This window comes from Panthera tigris, chromosome B4 (assembly GCF_018350195.1).
Source record: "Panthera tigris isolate Pti1 chromosome B4, P.tigris_Pti1_mat1.1, whole genome shotgun sequence".
NCBI classification, from domain to species: domain Eukaryota; kingdom Metazoa; phylum Chordata; class Mammalia; order Carnivora; family Felidae; genus Panthera; species Panthera tigris.
The window spans coordinates 61,852,865-61,874,406 of record NC_056666.1 but is presented as its reverse complement, the minus strand read 5'-3'; the positions used below and the strand labels follow the sequence as shown (position 1 = coordinate 61,874,406).

The window sequence follows — 21,542 nt, the reverse complement described above, 5'->3', positions numbered from 1 at the left end:
GCTCTCAAGCCTGGCTGGGCTGTAGGATCACCTGGGGACCTTTGGAAATCTCTGAGATGCTGGCTGCCCAGGTTAAGATGCTAATATGCAGCTAGGCTGCGGAACCACTGTGGGCTAACAACTTTAATGGACTTTTATAACCCTTCTCAAGTTGTGCTTTTAAATCTAGGCTACAATGAGCCAAAGAATTCTAAAGAATAATTGATGGCACAGTTGATTGGTTGAGACTATTGTTTCAAGATTGACAGACAGGTCGGTTGGGTAGGGTAGTTTGCACTTGTGGCAGTTGGACTATAATTTGACCTTACATTTTTAGAATTCTTGGTCCTCAGATGGAGAGGAATTGCCATTTGTATACACCAGACAAGTCACCCAGTATGTAAAACTCAGAAGGTGTTCATGGCATAGAGTATATTCCTAAACCTATGTCTCTCTTGGTTATACACATGTAAACTTTGGTTAATTATTTCTTAATTGTACTCATTAGAATCAGTTTTTGAGGGGAAAACGAAAAAACTTTTGCTCTGATGTGTTAAGGATTTGCCTCTTACGTTAATCAACCTATAGGATATTAGTAACAACAATCAAGGCAAATGTAGTTGTAGGCGGTTTGTTTGTTTTTAATTTTTCACCTAGTTTCCAGATCACATTTACTTTGATTAAATGGCATGTTCGTATCCCAATGATGACAAAATGTAATTATCTGACATCTTTTGGCATTTTAAAAGAGTAAAGACCTATCAAATCTTGCATTTAGGCTGCAATTAAGATAAAAGTTTACAATGCCAAATACACACACACACACACACACATACAAGGAAACATTATAACTTTTATAATTATTCTTGAAGTTTTGATGTAAAAAAATATGTTGAACAGTTCTTCAAAAAATAGCACCTCCTCCATTATTTTTGTTTTTAGGAGCCATTAACTTAAAGGGAAGAAATAAAATAACTATAATCAAAGGAGTGGTTTAATATCAGCAAAATAAAATGCTGCAACAGAATTGATGATATTCATGTCAGTCAAATGGCTCATATAAAAATGTGTTCTTTTTATCACCAAAGATCCTTTCAGTTAAAATCTTTTAGAGCATGTAGCTTGTAAAATCAGTATCCATCACAATATATGGTTACGATTAGTTTGTAAGTGTAGATCATCATTTACCCCAAAATGGAAAGACATGTCTATGTCCAGAAATCCTGGAGTTTCTTCCCATTCTCAAGCGGTGCAAGTGGAGTGTATTTATGTCACATTGGGAAGTTTCCAGTGTGTATAACATGCCTTTGGAGTTGCCTTGCTAACCCAAAGAGGGGTGCACCAGTCCAAGAATCTGGAAATCTGGGTGGTAGACCTGTACTGCCCCGGAGGAACTGCCTCACCCTGGGCAGGCTACCTGGTGTTTCAGTCATGTTTATCACCCAGTGAGAGACTAGTTCGTTCTGTGAAACTATCAAGCTCTAAGTGTCTCCTGAATCCAGATTGAAAGCCCTTTACATCGAACAGATAACTGATTAGTGTTGCCCTTCATTTTAGAAATTCTTAAGATAATCACCGCATCAAAACACATACACAAACAACCATAAAAGGGACTGCACTGCCCAAGTGCTTTAACATGGCAGAGACAGTTACTCTTATTTTGTAGTCTGTACACATGAAAATGAAGTGATTTTGTTATGTTTCTGGGGAAAAAGTATTTTTAAAAATTTCCTCCTAAGGAATTAAAATATCTGTAGAAGCCATGGCTTGCTTTTCTAATGTGGAAATTATTTGCCTTGCAGATCCCTCCTTTTATCAGGGAGAAAATGACTTGCAGCCTGTTCTTTGTTCATGTTTTTGTTTCCTACTTTGATCAGTTGTATATAAATGTACATTTTTGTTACTTTTGATGTGCCAGTTAGAAATCTACTTCCCATAAAGTATTTCTCCCATTTAAGTCCAATTATGTACACTTTGCTTAGGTCTTTCCAAAATAAAATTTATGTAAATGTTTATTTTATATAAAATATAATGAAAATAATTATGTCTCTTTCAGTCTCTCAAGTGCTCTGTGATTAGTACCCATTGAAATCCATGTCACTAGATGGGTTTGCTTTAAAAGAAAAAAAACTTCTTTCCTTCCCTGATTCATTCATTCATTCACTGCATTGTTCTGTGTGCTTCATGTCTGCTCTTTTGCACACCTCACAATGACGATTTCAGTCCTTATGCAGTTCTGATCTCTTCCTATCATCTTGCTGAGTAGATGTCTTCACCCCTTCACAGAATAAACGAAAGTAGAAAACAGATATTCTCTCAGTATCCTATACTCATTCTACAAACTCACCTGTACTCAATTCTTCCCGCTCTGGATTTTGCCTCTTGTGAAGATTCATTCCATCCCTTAACCTCTCGTTTTCATCTTCAACTTCTTCCTTCTACTGGCTCTTGTGAATTCTCTTCTATTTTAAAACACATATACCGATAACCACCATCAAAATCATTTGGAAATAAAAATGAAGTCCTTCATGTATTTCTTTTCATCTCTAGCTGCTACCATGTCTTTCTTCCTTCTCAGCCAAACTGTTTGAGTGAATTGTCTTCACCTGTTTTTTCTACCTCCATCCTTCACATTCTCTCTGCTTCATAGTGATCTGTCCCTGCAACAAACATGCAAGTAATTGCTGTTTCTGAGGTCACCAATAATCCCCTTAGTGCTGAATCTTAGTGCAAAATCCCTTGTGGGACATGGGAGAGGGTTCTAGAGTTTACATCAGTGGTTTAGTCTGGATGGAAAAAATTTTGTACACAAAACATTATCTGCCCATGATTTGCTCATTGCTCATAGGTTAGTCACTAACACTCCTAATTGTACAACTATCCTTAGAGGTGGGGCTTCATTAAGGGTCTTGGAAGGCCTCCAATAGGAGAGTATCCTGCCATGATGAAGATATGTTCACATTAAAGGCAGATTTCTCATACATCACAAATCCAATCTGGGATAGTTCAGCCCACTCTGTCCCTTCTTGACATCCTTCCCTTACGTGTATGTATGAATATTTCCATTTAGATGCTGTGACATCACCACAAACTCAACTTATACTTAAACCATCATCTTACTAGCAAATTTAAAACGAACAACCTATCAAATAGGTGTACAATGCATATTGAATAGCTCTTTTCCTATTTAATGGGAAGGCATTCTTTTGGTAGGCCTATAAGGGACCAATCCTCATAAAAGGACAAGGTCTCACTTCAGGCTGTGAGTGTTGAACTCTGGAAACAAAGAGAGCTATTCTGTTACAGGAAATGAGACCATGCCCAACCCCAAGGAGACTTCTGGGTATGAAAGAAATCACTAAATATCCTGCAAAGCTGTGTGTGCATCATGTGCAGAAGAGTGCAAACTGACGGAGTCTGCAGGCCCATGTAAAGGTTAGCCATGAACTTGAACACTGTGGGTCCAACTATACTTGCACATCACATGAGCATTTTTCTTTCCCTCTCCCATTTTGTTTGGTAACAGCTTTGTAATGGTTTTAATCTGACTCCTTGCTAAGAAGAAAGAGGTATTTGGATCCATCCGGAGGGTCTGAGCTTTTATTGGAGAGTAGTTTGCCCCTGGGGCAAGGGATGGCTCTGATAATCCTTGTAAGATCACTACAGTGAAAGTAAACTTTAAAGGTGAGGTGGTGAGGGGCATTGGTCAGACAGCCACCATACCTGCGGACTTCCTTTGCAGTCCTCAAGCCTGGAGCCCTGGTGGTGCAGGGCTTTGTTTTCACAGAAAGGCTGCTTACCTTACCAAGCTCCCTCCCAACTGTCCCCTGGACACCCAAGCCCCAAACACAGCAGTCATCTACTAAAACTGTTATCCAAGGCGTCTTATTTAAAATAAATAAACAAAATGGTCCTTGCTATTTATTCTCAAGAGCAGTGCAGTCCAATAGAGCTATCTGTGATGATGGCAGTATCCTGTATCTGCTCTCCAATATGGTGGGCGCTAGCCACAGCCCTTGAAATATACCTAGTGTGACTGAGGAACTAATGTTTTTACTTTAGTTTCTACTAATTTAACCACGTGTGCCTCTAATCGGACAATGCTTCTTAATGTTGTAAGATGGGACACAGAAATCCGAGAAACCCCTTTTAGGTTCATGAGATAAGAAGGAGACTTTCAAGTTTCAGGGCCAATTACATTCTTTTAGCTTTTCACCAAAAGGTGCCCATTCATCTTCTGCTACCTTCTACAGTTACAGGGGTCATTGCCCCAGCTGATTGTCACCTGCCTGTACCTGCATTCCCTCCACCTTGACTATCTTCTGTTTTCCTGTCCATCTGTCTACTGCCTATCTCCCTAATCTGTATACCTCCTACCTTAAGGAGCTTTTATTTCTATTTTTCACAGAAGACAACTGGGCCTAGAAGATTGGTGTTAGTTATATATAGAATGTCCACGAGCTTTGCTCTAATTTTTTTGATGAAACATACATACATTACAAATTCTGGCTTTGTTCCTCTGTCAACCTGAAGCTAACGTATTACAAAGTAATATTTATGGGAAATAATGCTGACATGATAGTATTACCGATGAATTCATTTTAATGATGTTAAATGATGGATCCTACAGCTTTGGCCCATTCCACTGAAGCTAATGACACAACCATCCGGAAAAGGGGTGACAGCGTAAAACCAGCTCTTTCATACCCACTCTATTTGAAATTCTTGAATGTCAAAGGCTTCCACAAGCTTGTTAGAAGGAGGGGCAGTGCTATTAATGCCTCAGTAAGTTTCCAGGAGTCGGGAGCTTCCTCGCCCCTGGGTTTGGGCCACACTCCCTGGTCTGGGCCAGAATTCCCTGGCGCTGAGCATTCCAGGCCACTGATCAGATTCCAGATCACCTGGATCTGACGGTAGGGCCCTCTGCACACCTGTGAGCGGCGACCACCTCGAGGCCAGAAGGCGGGTAGCTGTGCAACGTGGGGCGGCCGCGCGTGGGTTGAGCGCGGGCCGAGACAGCTGTGAGCCGGCCGGCGCCGCAGGTGCGGCTCATTGGCGCCCGCGCAGGAGTGAAGAGCGCGGCGGGCGCTCCGCGGGGCTCGCTGCTGTCGCCGCTTTCCGCAGCTGTGGGGGGGGGGAAGCGGGGCGGAGTCCCGGCGCGTGGGGGCCATGCGGACGCTGGCCGGGGCGGGTCTGCTGCTGTTGCTCGCCGTCGGCCTCCCCCAAAGCCTAGGTGAGCCCGGACCCCGGACCCTGGGCGCCGAGGCTGCGGCCCAGGGCTGAGTGCTGGTGAGGGAGAGAGACTTCGTTACTCCCTCGGCCACGGAGAGGGAAGGGTGAGGGGCCGGTACAGGCCCAGAAGTTCCCAAAGACAGCCCTGCGCCAGGTTTTCTTTTGGAAATTCTTTGGATTCTGGAGTTTAAGGCTTTAGGCACTTATGCTAAGGCGCCTTCTCCACGGAACAATCGCCAATTAGAAGTAACTTAAAGCCAAATGTCTCTTTTCTGAGTAACATATGGTGTTCTATGACCACCTAATTTACGTAATGCTCACCCTCCCAGAGTAACCCCCAAATGGATCCCCAGAAGGAGCGAGCTCATCCTGCCCCCCCCCCCCCCGCCAACCCCCCGGGGACTCCCTAAGGCAGCTCAGGCTATAAAGAGGCAGGGGAGTCCTGAGGCAAGTTCTAGTCAACATGGGGTAATTGTGGGACAGTCTTGGGAATATCTTGAGAAAAAAAAGAGGGATAGTCTGCTGCTCGGTGATATCAGAACATCTGTGTGAGGCCAGGAAAATCTGAAGGTGGAGTCTTGATCAAGGGAATCCTGACCTGAGGTGCTCCGGGTGCGTGCCCACACACACAGGTGCTCTCTCTCACACACAGGGCTGAAGTGTGGGATCCCTGCTGTTGATGTCGAACGTAGGACAACTGTCTTGGATTCTGGCTTCTTCTCTGCAAGTACTCGCTGGAGGGATTCAGCAGTTGGTGGACAACCGTGGCAGGTCAGGATAACCAAAGCACTGAGCTCTTGAATGAGAAATGCTGACGTTTTCCTCTGGTTTCCGATATTACAGCTCTGGTTAACAGGTGATTTTTCTCTTAAGCCCATTCAACCCTGTCTGCCAAAAAGTTTACTTCGGGGGAAATCTCTTCCTAACCAATTGTATCAGTAACTTAAGAATGTTATACAAGGAGAGTTGACTTCAAGTGTTTCTAAAGGAGATGACATCATGGGGAGGTGCATATTAGTTGTGTTCATACTTTTCTTCTCGGCAGGTCTCCCTAAAATTAGGCGAGCACCGTTTCTGTGCAGGAAGCTTGATCCAAGATGATCTGGTTGTTACAGCAGCACACTGCTTGGTTGGCCTCAATGAGTAAGTTGTGGATTTCCATTACTTACCAAACCTTGGCTCCTAGCAATGGGACTGAGAGATTTGAAGCTCTAAATACCCTGCAAAGTTCAATCCCCATCCCTTTCTGAATTTTTCCACCTGGTCCACCCACTCACTGACCTTCCTGATCCCAGGAAACCTTTATCTGTCTCAAGATTTCCTGTGCCTCCTACTCTACTAATTAGAGACCCCAGAGATCCTAGATGTCCTCTATAATTTGTGGAGTTAGTGGTGAGGTGGGGCGATGGTTACTTGTTCAAATAAATTATTGACATTTATTGTTAAATGGAGGCTCCAACGTTTTAATATGAATTTCAGTCATTAGGAGGAAGACAATACTGTGAAAAGAACCGATACTTAGCCAGATTAAGAGAGATGCTGATAATAAGAAAAGGACAGTTCTAGGAACAACTTTTATATCTTGTTAAAAATAACAGAGCATATATAGACTAGTACAAAAAAAGAAAAAGAGGCCGCCCTTAAATATTTCATGCAGAACTACAATTGTTGAGAGGGGAAAGGGTTCACAGAATGTAAACACTCTGATGGAAAGCCATGACTTTACAGATCCCTATAATTTATAGGCAATTATGATAGTTGGTAGTAATCAATAAAGGTACATCTTCTTTGAAGACTTAGAAATGCTTCAAGTTACATTAATCACTTTTCATTTAAGTGAGTGAAAACAAGACCGTCTTTCCTGGGGGAAACAGCTATACTTATTGGAACATTTTTCTTTGGTTTTAGGAACCAAATGAAGAGTCTGACTGTGACTGGGGGGCACAACCTCTTTCCGGAGGGTAAACAAGAACAGAAGATTCCTGTTTCAAAAATGATTATCCATCCTGAGTACAATAGACTTGGATATATGAGCTCTGATATTGCACTGCTGTATTTAAAACACAAAGTCAAGTTTGGTAAGTAAGGGGAGTTAGCATATTTTAAAAATGTAGGAGAAAATTGTGCTTTATTCTGTACCAATTAACAATTAATTTCTGTGTATATCTGGTACTATTAGAATAGCTAAGTTTTGTCCTTCTTAAAATTTTGTTTATAACATATAAAAGCACTGTAAAGATTGAAAGTCCCAGACACAAATTCTATATGCTTAACTTAATCTGCATTTTAAGTCTTTTGTCTTGACTGGGCTATATTCTAGACTTATACTCAGCTCCAGCCTGGGACTTTGGGACATTTGAAAATGTTTTCAGAGACTTCTTTCTCTCCTCATTATGGACTAGATATCTGACACTGAGCACAGGTAATCTAAACATTTTAGAAAAAAATTTTAAAATCTTTTTGTTTTTAATGCAAAAAAGTAAAGTGATCCGTGACCCAAAACAATGAAGGAGCACAAATCTAGAAGAATTGGCCAGGCATTGAAATAAGCCACTTCCCTTGAGGCATCCCATTGATCTTTAAGAACCTAGAGCTTTAACTTGTCATGCAAGGAGCCTATTTGGCAGGAGAGGTGGGGGATGGGTGAATCTGATCTGTGTCTCCCATGTAACCCCTGACTTCACAACAGGTGATGCTTTGAAAGACGGGGAAAAAAGAGAGAGATATGGCACATAAAGTGAGGGTATCAGGAAACTTACCTGCTTGAATCTTGGCTCTGGATGGAAGGTTCCCTGAAGGATCTGTAATCATGAGCAAGCAAGCCTCATTCAAGTTAGATGCTGGAATTCCCATCACCTGTGACCAAAAGAAACTATTGCCCTTTTCCCTGTTCCCCTTTATAGAAAAGCTATGAAGTTCCACTTATGGGAGGTATGTCGTTTTCCTCTCCTCAGTTCTCATAATTGTGTGTATTAGGTCTGAGATATCAGTGAGACATCCAAGTTAGACTTTCACCCTGACCTGCCACCAAATCTGCTCTTGTCACAGTCACTGCCCTCCATGTTGCTAAATTTCAAAGGTAAATTCTCAATCCTCAGCTTACTTGGCACGAGTTTAGACAGACTGGCTCATACTCTCCCTGGAAAAATTTTCTTCAGTTGAGTTCCAGGAGTCCCTTGGTTTTCCTCCTACCTCTTTTTGCACCCTTTGTTAGTCTTCTATGATGATACCTCCTCCTCTTTGTGACCTCTGTTGGAGTGTTCAGTCCCTGGACCTCTTCTCTATCTGCCCTCCTTTAGTATTCTCATCCAGGTTCAAGGTTGTAAACACCATCTGCTTGAAGACTAACCCAAATGTTACCTATCACACATGCTGCTGGGATTAATAGGAGTCGTATAACTAACTGCCTACTGGTCACCCACCCGGATGGCTAATAGGCATCTCAAACTTAATATGTTTAAAACAGAATCTTGTCCCCTGTATCCTAAATCTACATTACCCATAGCCTTTGATTTTGATGAATGACAGCTCTACCCTTCCGTTGTTTAAGCTAAACATTTTGCACTCAGTCTTAATTCTTCTTTCTCTCACATTGTGTACCTAATCCATCACAAGTCCCATGGCTTCTGCCTCGCCCGGTCTACTCTTACTATCCTGTTCCAGGCTACCATCCTTTCTTGCTTGGGTTAATTTTAATGGTCTCTTAAATTGTCTTTAGCTTTCTCTTTTGAAAGCCTAATTATTATTAACCTAACAACCAGAATAATACTTTTTAAAATCTAGGCTATATTATGTCACTCTGTTCAAAACACTTCAGTGGTTCTTCATTACACTCAGATGGAAATCAATATTTTTATCAATTGCCATCTCTGTCCTCTTAGCCCTAGATCTAGCCTGTTGTTTGTTTTTTCACTATTTTTTTTTCCTTAGTCTGTTCCAGCTATTCTGGCCAACTGTTCTCAAGCATATATGACATTATCCCACTGCAGGGGCTTTCCATTCTGTTTCTTACTTTCTTGAAATACTTTATGCTCAGATAACCACTTCGTTTCAAGGCTTGACTCAAATGTCATCTGCTCAGGGGCACCTGGGTGGCTCAGTAAATTAAGTGTCTGACTCTTGATCTTAGCTCAGGTCTTGATACCAGGGTGGTGAGTTCAAGCCCGGCATTGGGTTCTAGGCTAGGTATGAAGCCTAATTAAAAGAAATGTTATCTACTCAAAGGCACTTGCCATGACTATCATATTTAAAACTACATTTCCCATGCCATCTTCCCTAATCCCCAGACTTTGGATCTTCTTTACCCTACTCTGATTTTTCTGGAGTGATATTACCTAACAACCAAATAAGTTATTTTATTTATAATTTGCATTCCTGCTACCCCAACACACACCCTTGTATGTAAAGGATTTATCTTTCTGCTAATTTACTGGAGTCTAGAAAAGTGCTTGCCACATAGTAGTACTGGATTACCATTAGGGGAAACTATCCTTTAGAAACAAGGGTATACCCTCAGTGGAACAGAATATAGAACCCAGAAATTGACGCATGCCTATATGGTCAATTAATCTTTGACAAAGCAGCAAAGAACATCCACTGGAAAATCTCTTCAACAAAGGTTGTCGGGAAAAATGGACCACTTTCTTACACCATACACAAAAGTAAATTCAAAATGGATGAAAGACCTAAAGGTGAAATAGGAAACCATCAAAATCCTATAGGGGAACACAGGCAGCAACCTCTTTGACCTTGGCCATAGGAGCTTCTTACTAGACCCCGGCGGCAAGGGAAACAAAAGCAAAAATGAACCATTGGGACTTCATTAAGATAAAAAGATTCAGCACAGTGAAGGAAATCAACAAAACTAAAAGGCAACCTACAGAATGGAGAAGATACTTGCAAATGACATACTGGGTAAAGGGCTAGTATCTAAAATCTATAAAGAACTTACCAAACTCAACACCCCAAAAATAATCAAGTTAAGAAATGGCAGAAGACATGAACAGACATTTCTCCAAAGAAGACCTACAAATGGCTAACAGACACATGAAAAAAAATGCTCAACATCACTCATCAGAGAAATAAAAAATCACAACCACAATGAGATACCACCTCACAACTGTCAGAATGGCTACAATTAACAAGTTAGGAAACTACTAATGTTGATGAGAATGTGGAGAAAGGAGAACCCTCTTGCACTGTTGGTGGGAATGCAAACTGGTGCAGCCATTCTGGAAAACAGTATGGATGTTCCTCAAAAAGTTAAAAATAGAACTGTCTTATGACTCTACAATTACACTACTATTATTTATCCAAAGGATACAAAAACACTGATTCAAAGGGGTACATAAATCCCAATGTTTATAGCATTATAGTAGCGCTATCAACAATAGCCAAATTATGGAATGCCCATGAACTGATGAATGGATAAAAAAAGATACATACATACACATATATACATACAATGGAATATTATCACTCAGACATCAAAAAGATTGAAATCTTGGTCATTTGCAATGACATGGGTTGAGCTAGGGTTTATTTTGCTAAGCAAAAGAAGTCAGAGAAAGACGGATACCATGATTTCACTTATATGTGGAATTTAAGAAACAAAACATGAACATAGGGGAAAGGAAGGGAAAATAAGATAAAAACAGAGGAAGGCAAGCCACAGGAGACTTTTAATGATAGAGAACAAACTGAGGGTTGCTGGAGGGGAGGTAGGTGGGGGGATGGGCTAAATCGGTGATAGGCATTAAGGAGGGCACTTGCTGGGATGAACATTGGGTATTATATGTAAATGATGAATCACTGACTTATACTGAAACCAATACTACACTATATGTAGACTAACTTGAATTTAAATAAAATCTTGGAAGGACAAAAAAAAGGACAATTGTATACCCTAAAATGTTAGTTTTGGAGGGTCAAGGTGGTGTGTATAACACTGGATTATGTTCTTCCTATTTTACTTTTTCTGCATTTTTCTAAATTTCTACAAATATGGATAGTTTTTTATGAGAGGGGAAAACTTAAAATATATATAAATATTATATTTAGAGGGAAAGTGTAGAAGCCATGAAAACAACTGGATGTTACTTTTCTAAATATATTCAGCATCACTTGCCTATCTAGGAACCTTAAAATTTTCTTTTTCCAGGAACTGCTGTTCAGCCAATCTGTCTTCCCCATAAAGATGATAAATTTGAAGCAGGGCTTCTTTGCATGACCAGTGGATGGTGCAAGATTTCAGAGAGTAAGAGGCATCAAAAAATATATAGTAGTTTTAGATTTCTTTGCCCACTAGAAGCAGAAATTGTATTGGCCACAAGTAATATATTTATCCTATTTTGTTTTTGTTTTTTTCCCGAGTTATAATCCAGTGAGAATTTCTTGTTGTTTTCGTCATAAAAATGTCTGTATCTAAGGCTCAACATAAAACTTCTGCTGACCATTTTGGTTATGATGTGTCAGAAAAAGAAAACCAGCAGTAACTATGACAATGGTCACAATAGTTAAATTTCCTTGTCTTTAATATTATGATTTTTCAAAAGTAAGAATTTCACAAATACTGCTTTATTGACTAAAGTTTTCTACTTAGGAAAACTTGAAGTATATGGTTAGGAAAGATACAATTGCCTATATTACCTTAAAAAAATCTGCTAATAAAAAAATGTCCTTTATCACATATCTGATTTTAGGAAAGAATATAATTCATACCTTACAAAAGGACTTCCACATTTTGATTAAACATGGTTGAAATAGGTTTTTTTTTTTTAACATTTATTTATTATTGAGAGACAGACACAGAGCGTGAGCAGGGGAGGGGTAGAGAGAGGGCGAGACACAGAATCTGAAGTAGGCTCCAGGCTCTGAGCTGTCAGCACAGAGCCCCAAGTGGGGCTCGAACTCACAAACTGTGAGATCATGACCTGAGCCAAAGTCGGATGCTTAACCAACTGAGCCACCCAGGTGCCCCTAAACATGGTTCAAATAGTTCTATACTTGTAGGGTTCTTACTGATTTGTTTCAGTGAGGACAATTATTGACTAACTCATCAGTCCACCTCCACAGCATCAGAGTATTCAGATGTCCTACAAGAAGTGGAGCTTCCCATCATGGACGACAGAACGTGTAATTCTGTGCTGACGGGTATGAATTTTCCTCTCCTGGGGAGTACCATGATGTGTGCCAGTTTTCCTGATGGGGAAAAGGAGGCCTGCCAGGTAAAAAGCATAAGCCAGCCCAGTTATTCAGTATCATGTAAGTGATAGTGGATTCTGCCTTTTCCCATGAGCTGCTTTTGGGGAATAATTGCTTCAACATTCTTTTTTTGTTCATCTTTCCACCATGCTTCTACTGAAAAGGTTTACTTGACCTGGCCTGAGATCATTCTTTCCTGTTCCGTGCCCATTCTTACCCCCACCCCTCTTTTTGGGAAGATGGAAGGAGGGAAGATGGGGAGGGGGGGTTCAACATTTCCAACCTAATGGAATGGTGCAAGAGCACTTTGGCTCTATCTGATTAGGTCTGTCTGTGAATTATTTTTCATTCCACTTTTTGTTAAACATTGTGACTTTTTTTAAGTGTTGAGTGCAGAATGCAATGTTTGTACAATGTTTGACCAAAGATGGCACAGCTATAGTAACTGTTGGTTAAAACATGTTGTGAATGACCTCCCAAGGCTGACTACAGTAGCTTATAAAGAAGACCGATCTTCACAAGTTAGAGGAAAAGGAGACCAATTTGTGAAAGACATGAGTTTTAAGTTTTAGATAGAGAAGATAATTTACTTGAAAAACCACTTTTTTTTTAATTGGAGGAGTTGGGAGTTTTTATTCTTCCCCAGCAAGCAGCTTGAAACTGCTGTAGGAAGCTCCCTAAAATTATCTGTTGGAAAATTTCTTGACTTTTTTGTTCTGGAGCAAGGGGGCAGGTGGTGACAGGACAAGGAGCGGGGAGAGTTTGGAAGGGAAGAGATAGAAATTTACAATTATCCCACTTTCTAAATTGGGACACAGGTAGATTAAGGGTGTTTTATCCTGTCCGCATCCTTGAGAGGCAATCCTTTGGGGGGCAGGCGGTTAAACCCTCAATTCTCTGCCTTTTGAAGAGGGTTTAGTCCGGCACAGAATTGACCCATGTTCCCAAAGCACTACATTATTATGAAGGATTATTAAAGAAAGGATCCTAAAATCATGCGTTCTTTATCCTCTACTCTGAGAACCAACAGTCCTATACATGTAGACCCTGGGACAAAATTAGGCCTCTGTTCTGAGAGCCTTCAGCCATTGCATGAACTTGACTCAATTCACTGGTGCTGTAGGCTTGGATATGACCCAGTCTTTCCTAGCAATTCCAGATGGCAAAGTAGAGTGGAAGAATGTACCTGTCAATTCCCCCTGCTCCTTTCACTGGTTGCAGAATGCATGTGGTTGTTCACAAACAAGTAGGGGCAAGAGAGAAATTAAGTGTTAGCTCAACAAGATTGCAGGCACTAATTGTAAGGAGGTTACATTTGGGCAAAAAGACTGTACCTTGAAACTAATGATGAAGAGGCAAAAAGATGGATAAAAAAAATGTTGATTGATAGTAACCAGTGGGTATATATGCCTCTACTACTTCTCTCTTTGGGATGAGTGCTGTTTGTTGTTGTGCTGAAATACTTTTTTTTTTTTTAATTTTTTTTAACGTTAATTTATTTTTGAGACAGAGACAGAGCATGAACGGGGGAGGGCCAGAGAGACAGGGAAACACAGAATCTGAAACAGGCTTAAGGCTCTGAGCTGTCAGCACAGAGCCTGATGCGGGGCTCGAACTCATGGACCGTGAGATCATGACCTGAGCCGAAGTCAGACACCTAACCGACAGAGCCACCCAGGCGCCCCTGTGCTGAAATACTTTTAACTCGTGAATATTTTCAAGTTTCATTTTTTTTCTGTCCCATAAAAGGGAGACTCTGGAAGTCCATTTGTTTGTAGAAGAGGCAATGGAATCTGGGTCCTTGCTGGGATAACTTCCCAGGGAGCTGGTTGGACTAGAAGTTGGCCTTTAAGAAATAACCATAGAAGGGCATCACCTGGCATTTTCTCCAAGGTGTTTGAGTTGATGGATTTTATCACTCAGAACACATTCACAGGTAGGTATAATTTCTGTGAATTCATCCTTCTGCCTTTTGTTCTAAATCAAAAATTGATCATGCTTATTTCAAGGGTAGTTATTCTGATATGTTGCAGATATAATCAGAACTAAGCTGTAAAAGAAAGGATGACTTTATCTGGTTTTCAATTCCTAATCCAATGTATATAAACTTAAATCTCTGAATTCATGAGAACTGATCTCTTTCAGTTTAACTTGAACTTAACTTGGACAGAGCCTGAATCTTCAAGTTTATGTTCATGTAGATTTTCATGAGATATGGGTCTTTTTTTGTAATGATGAGATTTTTTAAAAAATAGTCTTTGAGAAAGGATTCTTGCTTCATTTATCCAGGTGACATACCTTTTTCCTCTAAACTAGTTTAGAGCACTAAAAATAAATTACTCACCTCCCATTTTCCCCACTCACCTTTGTTAATTTTACTTGACAACAGTGGGGAAAATAAGGGAGGCCTTGGAGGGTTACTTTGTTTTGCAGCACTAAAATCTAGAATTAGGAAAACAAGTGTGGATCTGGAGATGCCAAGCCTGTCCTCAGGGAACTTTCCTACTATTTGGGAAGACAGAGGAGTATGTTGGCCCAGTGATGAAAGATGAGGTGAGCTAAGCCCCTGAGAGCTGTCAGAGCACTGAGGACAAGGCAGAGGGGCTCAGTCCCAAGGGATACAAGGTTTGCCTTGCAGAGGGACAGCACCTGTGCAAGAGGGTAGCCTTTGCAGAACAGAGCGAGTGAGGACACACAACTTACAGGACCAAGCAGTTCAGTACAAGAAGCAAGTCATTTCAAGGCCGGGAGCCAGAGGGTCAGAGCACAGGGCTCCCTCCAGCCTTCCCTCATTGCAGTCCAAGATCAGCCACCTTGCTGATGATTCGAGAAGCACCACTGTTAACTGGTCCAACTGAGTACCAGAGCTCCCTCTGACTAGAGCAGGCTTGCCACTCCGATTTGGACCTCAGAGTGAAAGTGTTCTGTTCATTGACATTACTGCACAGGGAGAGTCTCTCCTGGTAGCAATTCTATTCAGTTTTCATCACCTGAAAGAGAAGGTTAAAAGGATTAATAAGCCCTGAACAAAGGTTAACAGTAACAATATTTTAAAATGGCAATGAAATCAGCCAGTAATGGTTAATTCCACAGTCAAATAATAGCACAATGTGACAATTTATTTAAATAATACTTCCTTAACATCATCTAAGCTTCTCATGCCACAGTTGCCTATTTCTTCTAGTTTCCAACAATTAAAATGTGACACTGGAATTTGAAATTGCTGAGTGCATGATAGAGACTTGGCATGTCACTGCTAAAATTTGTGTACTTTCGGGGCGCCTGGGTAGCTCGGTCAGTTAAGCACCTGAATTCGGCTCAGGTCATAATCTCATGGTTCATGAGTTCAAGCCCTGTGTCAGGCTCTGTGCTGACAGCTCAAAGCCAGGAGCATGCTTCAGATTCTGTGTCTCCCTTTCTCCCTGCCCCTCCCCCACTTGTGCACTTTCTCTCTCTCAAAAATAAACATTAAAAATTTAAATATAAAAAAATTTAAATATAGAACTTGTGAACTTTTACTTTAGTATTTTTATACAAAGGTATTTTATTATAACCCAGGATATCCTAGTGAGAGATGGGGGAGAAAGCCATATTAGTGCCATGTAATATAAATTTGAAACCTCGATGTGACTCATGATTTGCAAAAGCTGGATAAAGAAATATTAAATCTGAAGAACTTGGGTAAAGAAAAGAACATTATGATTTATAAATTATCTCAGTGAAATCTAAGTATAGTGTCTAGGTCAAAGCATCTAAAAACATGCATTCCCATAAATATAAATTATATAAATTACAAAGCTTCAAGCTATGTATCATATATCTTGAAATTCTGTTCATAGCTGAAGTAAATAATCAACTTTTTTTCTACATTTTGAAAGATTGTAGATCTGAGAGAACAGTGTTATTTGGAGAAAATGGGAAGGTTCGTTACCACCATTCCAAAGAAAGCAGCTGTTCTCATAATTGGTATGTATCCAAGGTAGGATGATTCTTGGGTTTCCGCCCCCCAATATCAGGCCACTTAAGGGGCTATGTTTTATGAATTTTGTCTAGTATTTCAATTTCTTAATCTGCTTAACATAAAAGTCTATATGTTTCATCTGATATTTTCTGATTAGCAAACATTTGCTGGTTGGTATTTCTGCTATCCACCAATACAAATCATCAGCACAAGTAGTATTAAGACTGGAGCTTATCTGAATTGATGTTTTCAAATATCCAATGTTGAAAGCATCTGCTAGTGAGATTGTTACGGGAATTTAGTGATGAATCCTTTCCTACTTATTTCTGTAATAATGGTGATATTTTATTTCCCAGAAGATGGGAAATAGCTGGAGATGAATATGTTTCACTGTCTTTAAATTTTTTCTACATACTCTGTCCCCTCTAAAGATACCTTTAAGCTTTAGAAATAAGCTTTGCAAGTATTTCACTTCCTCAAGTGTTCTGAATTTTAAAAATTGTAGGAGCATTTAAAGATATGCAAAGGTAGGGGCGCCTGGGTGGCTTGGTTGGTTAAGCATCTGACTTCGGCTCAGGTCATGATCTCACGGTCCATGAGTTCGAGCCCCGCGTCAGGCTCTGTGCTGACGGCTCAGAGCCTGGAGCCTGTTTCAGATTCTGTGTCTCCCTCTCCCTCTGCCCCTCCCCTGTTCATGCTCTGTCTCTCTCTGTCTCAAAAATAAATAAACGTTAAAAAAAAATTTTTTTAAAAGATATGCAAAGGTAGATCATAGTTCTGTGAGTTTATAATCTGGTAAGAAGAAAGAGCTGGGTAAAAAACTATACTGTAAAACAAGACCAATAAGCTTTATAATCCACACTACCCAGGCGTAGGGTGGTATTTTGGAAAATAGAAAGACTAATTCACATTGCAGTGGTTTGTGAGGCATGTGTGTGTTTATACCGTGGTTGGGAGACATGGAGGTAGGAATGTTTTAGTGAAGGGGATAGTATTGAAACTACGCATTGAAGGATAGTTATAATTTTATAGCTCATGAAGTTGTTTGTAGCTCTAGTGTCTAAGAAATTTCAACGTATCATGCCACGTAGAGGGGATAATGTGTAAGAAATGTCAGGGAGGTAGAGAATATCATGGTTGTTTGGACAGTGTGAGTCACAGGACAGCTGGACAGTAATGTTAGCATAAATAAGAACTGGTATAGCAGTGGACAATGAAGATAAAAAGGCTGGTTAGCTCTTAGTTATAGAGTGTCTTAAATTCCATGAGGAGAAGATTAGATTTTTTTGCTGTAAGCAATGGGAAACTAAAATGGTGGCAAGATTATAATTTATAAAATGAATGTATAATGATCTGTAGATATTTGTTGTAAATATAGAAAGGAAATAATGTGGCTTAATTTCAGCCAATATTTAAAAGGCTTAAAAGTCTAAGTTGAGGAGCACCTGGTGGCTCAGTTGGTTTAGTGTCTGAATCTTGATTTCAGTTCAGATCATAATCCCAGGGTCATGAAACCAGGCCCTGCATTGGGCTCTGTACTGAGAATGGAGGCTGCTTATGATTCTCCCTCTCTCCCCCCTTTCCCCAGGTTGTATGCACACTCTATCTCTAAAATAAAATTTTAAAAAGTTCAAGTTGACTTTCTGTGTGTCAACCTAGTAATGTAATACCAATAAAGGCTTTGCCATTTTTGCTTAAACTTTGAGGAAAATAGCATCTAGAATAAGAGTGAGAGTCCTATTTTATTAGAGTCCTGGGCAGGGGAATTGGGAGGGGTCTTCAGGTACAATCTTTAGAAAGAGGCATTGATAACCTAGAAATTATCTGAAGGACAATGGCTAACATGGAAAGAAATTTGAAATGATATCTTGGGAGATATGGTAGAAGAAACCAGGAATGGTTTTGATGCAAAGAAGACTTGAGAGGAGGAAGGAACTGTCTTGTCTGAGGATCTACTACAGAAGCAGAATTGGACTTGCTCCAGTGAAGTGCAGAGCTGAGAATAAGGAGCTGGTAGGTTAGGAGAAAGCGGATTTCAATCCAATATAAGGTAGTTTCTTTTTTTTTTAATTTATATTATTAATTTTGGGTGGGGAGGGGCAGAGAGAGAGAAGGAGAGAGAATCCCAAGCAGGTTCTGCACTGTTAGCATGCAGTATGATGTGGGGCTCAATCCCACAAACCACGAAATCATGGCCTGAGCCAATATCAAGAGTCAGACGCTTAACTGACTGAGCTACTCAGGCACCTTGCAATAGAAGGTAGTTTCTAACTTGAAAGAGTTCTGAGATCTAATGGCCTTCCTCAGGAGTAATGAATTTCCTTTATAAGTAGATATTTGAGAAAAGCATGGATGGCTATGGGTGAAGTTGTAGAAAGCATTTGTACATTGGGCTAAGAGACATGCAGATGAGACAGCCAATTTACCCTCAAACAAAGAGAACCTGTGATTCAACTTAGACATGAAGTATTGAAGAGATTTCTGCAGGAAAGACTTTCAAGGCAAAAACGGTTGTTATCAGTGTTAGATATTACAGAAGGCAAAATGAGGTGAGATAAAATGCCATTGGATATGGCAGCTAATTGAGTAGAATTGTAGGATCAGGAGCTATATTCATAACTGGCTGAGTGGTTGTTGAAGACTTGGTATCTTTCCTTCATCAAATAGTCAAAACATTTTTATCAAAGCTTTAAGATGTGCCAAGCACTGTTTCAGGTGCTAGAAATAAAGCAGTGAATGAAACAGACAGAAATGCTTCCTTTGGAGACGAGTTGGAAAATGGAGAACAGGGGTAATACAAATAACGTTATAAATAATAGTAGGAGGTGGCAAGCGCTATGCAGAAAACCATAGCAAGAAGGTGGGATGGTTGTGCAATATTAGAGAAGTTGCTCAGGAAAAGCCTAATTATAAGGATGATATTTGAACAAAGACTTGAATAAGGTGCAGGAGGGAATCATATGGTCATCTTGGGAAGGAACATTCTTTGCAGAAGGAATGGCATATGTGAGGCAGGAAAATTTTTGGTATATCTGGGGAACAGTAGAATCAAAGCACTAGAGCTAAGTGATGGGTGGAAATGGTCATGGTTAGCGTGGTCAAACTTAGAAGACATAAGAAGGACTTTGAATTTTACTACAAGATGTATTGTCATTGGAGGACTTTGAGCAGACAAGGAACATGATCTGACACACTTAAAAAGGATCACTTTGGTTGTTTCATTGAAAATAGACCATAGGGGCACCTGCATGGCTCAGTCAGTTGAGCGTCCAACTCTTGATTTCAGCTCAGGGCATGATCTCATGGTTCATGAGTTCAAATCCTGCATTGGGTTCTGCAATGGCCCTACAGATTCTGCTTGGAATTCCCTCCCTGTCTCTCTGCCTCTCCCCTGCTTGTGCATGCATGCCCTCTAAATAAATAAATAAACTTAAAAAAAAAAAAAAAGAATATAGACTCTGGAAGGGAAAGACCAAGAGCTGAGCCCTGTTAGTGTCATTTGTATCGACACCAATAATCCAGGTAAGCACGATGGCTTGGGACCAGGTTTGCAATGGTAGAGGAGGTGAAAAGTGATAGAACCACAGGATTTGATATTGAGTTGAAAATGTGGTTGTAAGAGAGAGAGAGAGAGACTTATAATTAACATGAGGGTTTTTGACCTGTAGGAGGCATGGGAGTGAGGGTTTGCTGCCCTTGTTTCAGATGAGGAGACAGTTAACAGTGAAGGGAAAGAGGAAGACAGGACAGTGGCTTTGGGATAGTAGGACAGGTTTCAAGAGAAGCAGGGTTTTTTGTTGTTGTTGTGTTGTGGTGGGTGGGTTAGGCTTAACTGTGCTTATGAGCAGAAGAAAGAGTAAGATGAGTCAAGAGAAATGTATAAATACATGAAGGATGTTTCATGAGAACACAACAGTTAAAGAAGATTTAGCTTTGGAAAAAATGAAGAATAATCACCCTCCTGAGAAAGCAACAACAACAACAAAATTCAGGTTACCTATAGGAAAGTTAAATGAATTTACACTAGATGTCTTCTTAGTAATTGTAAGGTTTTAGCTGCTTCAAGTTTAGAGGATGAAGTTGAGATTAAATAGTTAAGATACTTAATAGCATGTAAGGACTAAAATGAATCAACCAGAGATTAATGGGAAGACTTTCAGCAACTTTACAATTCAGTATTAGCATGAATTGATACTGTATTTCAGCAAATCTAAAACAAACTGGTTGTAAAATTGTTATTTTATGTACTCAACAAAGAAATAAAAAATACCCAAGATCAGGAGATTTCAAACAAAGATGGGACACCAAAAGCTGTATGTTCAGTGTAAGGCTAAACCAGGCACAGGCCCACCCATGTGGAAAGCTACATGCCCCTACCTTGACACTGGTGTAGAGACAGGTAAAAATCTTCTCTGAGATTTTGAATCACAAGCTAATACTTATGCAGGTATGTAGTCTAAAATTCCTACCACCTGTATAGTATGAAACACCTGAAAATAACGTAAGTAGCATGCAGTTGATAGTGCTCCTGGGTGACTGGCCAGAGATCATTCCTCTCTGCAAGAACTGTGTCCATCTAAGTCTAAAAGAATTAATTGTAAGACTATACTGTAAGAACCTTCTGATTCTGGAATGTTCCAATGTGGAGGAAAAAACATGTGCTTTAGAAATGTAATGCAATACGGAATCAATCTGCATCTTAGTGATTTCTCCATTATGCTAAGCAGCCTTGAGAATGGTAGAAGGATTAATTGAAGATGGAGTTAATTAACTAATGTTAAGATAGAAACAAATAATATGAAGAAGGAGCAAGGAGTTACACAGTTCCTCCAAGCCTATCTTTATTCTGCTGGGTGGTACCTAGATTCTGAGACCTGGCAGATAAAGGACACTCAGGTCATCTCTCCCCTTCCATGCCTGTGGGAGACGTTGCATTTCTAAGAGCCTAGAACAGTGCCTGGCATATAATAATGCTCAATAAACATTTGAATAGGTAAATCAAAGCTTAATTTTGGTAATCCTCTCTCACTTAGCTTGATTAGACCTCAGAATCCTTTGCAACACAGCAGTCACTAACAACAAACCAGGTTGGCATATGATTTGAAATCTGTTTTCTATCACTGAGGTAGGGATTTTGAGGTAGACAATAATTTGATGAACAGGAGAA

General features: G+C 40.1%; 1 protein-coding gene and 1 long non-coding RNA gene across 10 annotated transcripts in view; one reads left to right on the top strand and one right to left on the bottom strand.

The window, feature by feature from the left end:
- The window catches only part of LOC122240324, a 70,906-nt gene extending 62,515 nt beyond the window's left edge, over positions 1-8,391 (bottom strand). The window contains exons 1-3 of one of the 3 annotated variants that reach the window (XR_006219860.1): positions 8,315-8,391; positions 7,971-8,012; positions 2,327-2,639 (exon numbers count right to left, since the gene is read on the bottom strand). This is a non-coding gene — a long non-coding RNA (uncharacterized LOC122240324). Of the gene's footprint in view, positions 1-2,326; positions 2,640-7,970 lie in introns of all 3 variants that reach the window. The other 2 variants (XR_006219859.1, XR_006219861.1) reach the window with 2 other exon arrangements.
- The window catches only part of OVCH1 (ovochymase 1), an 82,790-nt gene continuing 66,396 nt past the window's right edge, over positions 5,149-21,542 (top strand). For 5 of the 7 annotated variants that reach the window (XM_042992033.1, XM_042992034.1, XM_042992032.1 and 2 more), the window contains exons 1-8: positions 5,149-5,212; positions 5,864-5,982; positions 6,257-6,354; positions 7,120-7,289; positions 11,372-11,467; positions 12,286-12,437; positions 14,164-14,350; positions 16,293-16,380. In XM_042992033.1, the coding sequence (XP_042847967.1) occupies positions 5,149-5,212; positions 5,864-5,982; positions 6,257-6,354; positions 7,120-7,289; positions 11,372-11,467; positions 12,286-12,437; positions 14,164-14,350; positions 16,293-16,380 (974 nt within the window). Of the gene's footprint in view, positions 5,213-5,774; positions 6,068-6,256; positions 6,355-7,119; positions 7,290-11,371; positions 11,468-12,244; positions 12,438-14,163; positions 14,351-16,292; positions 16,381-21,542 lie in introns of those variants that run through there. The other 2 variants (XM_042992036.1, XM_042992038.1) reach the window with 2 other exon arrangements.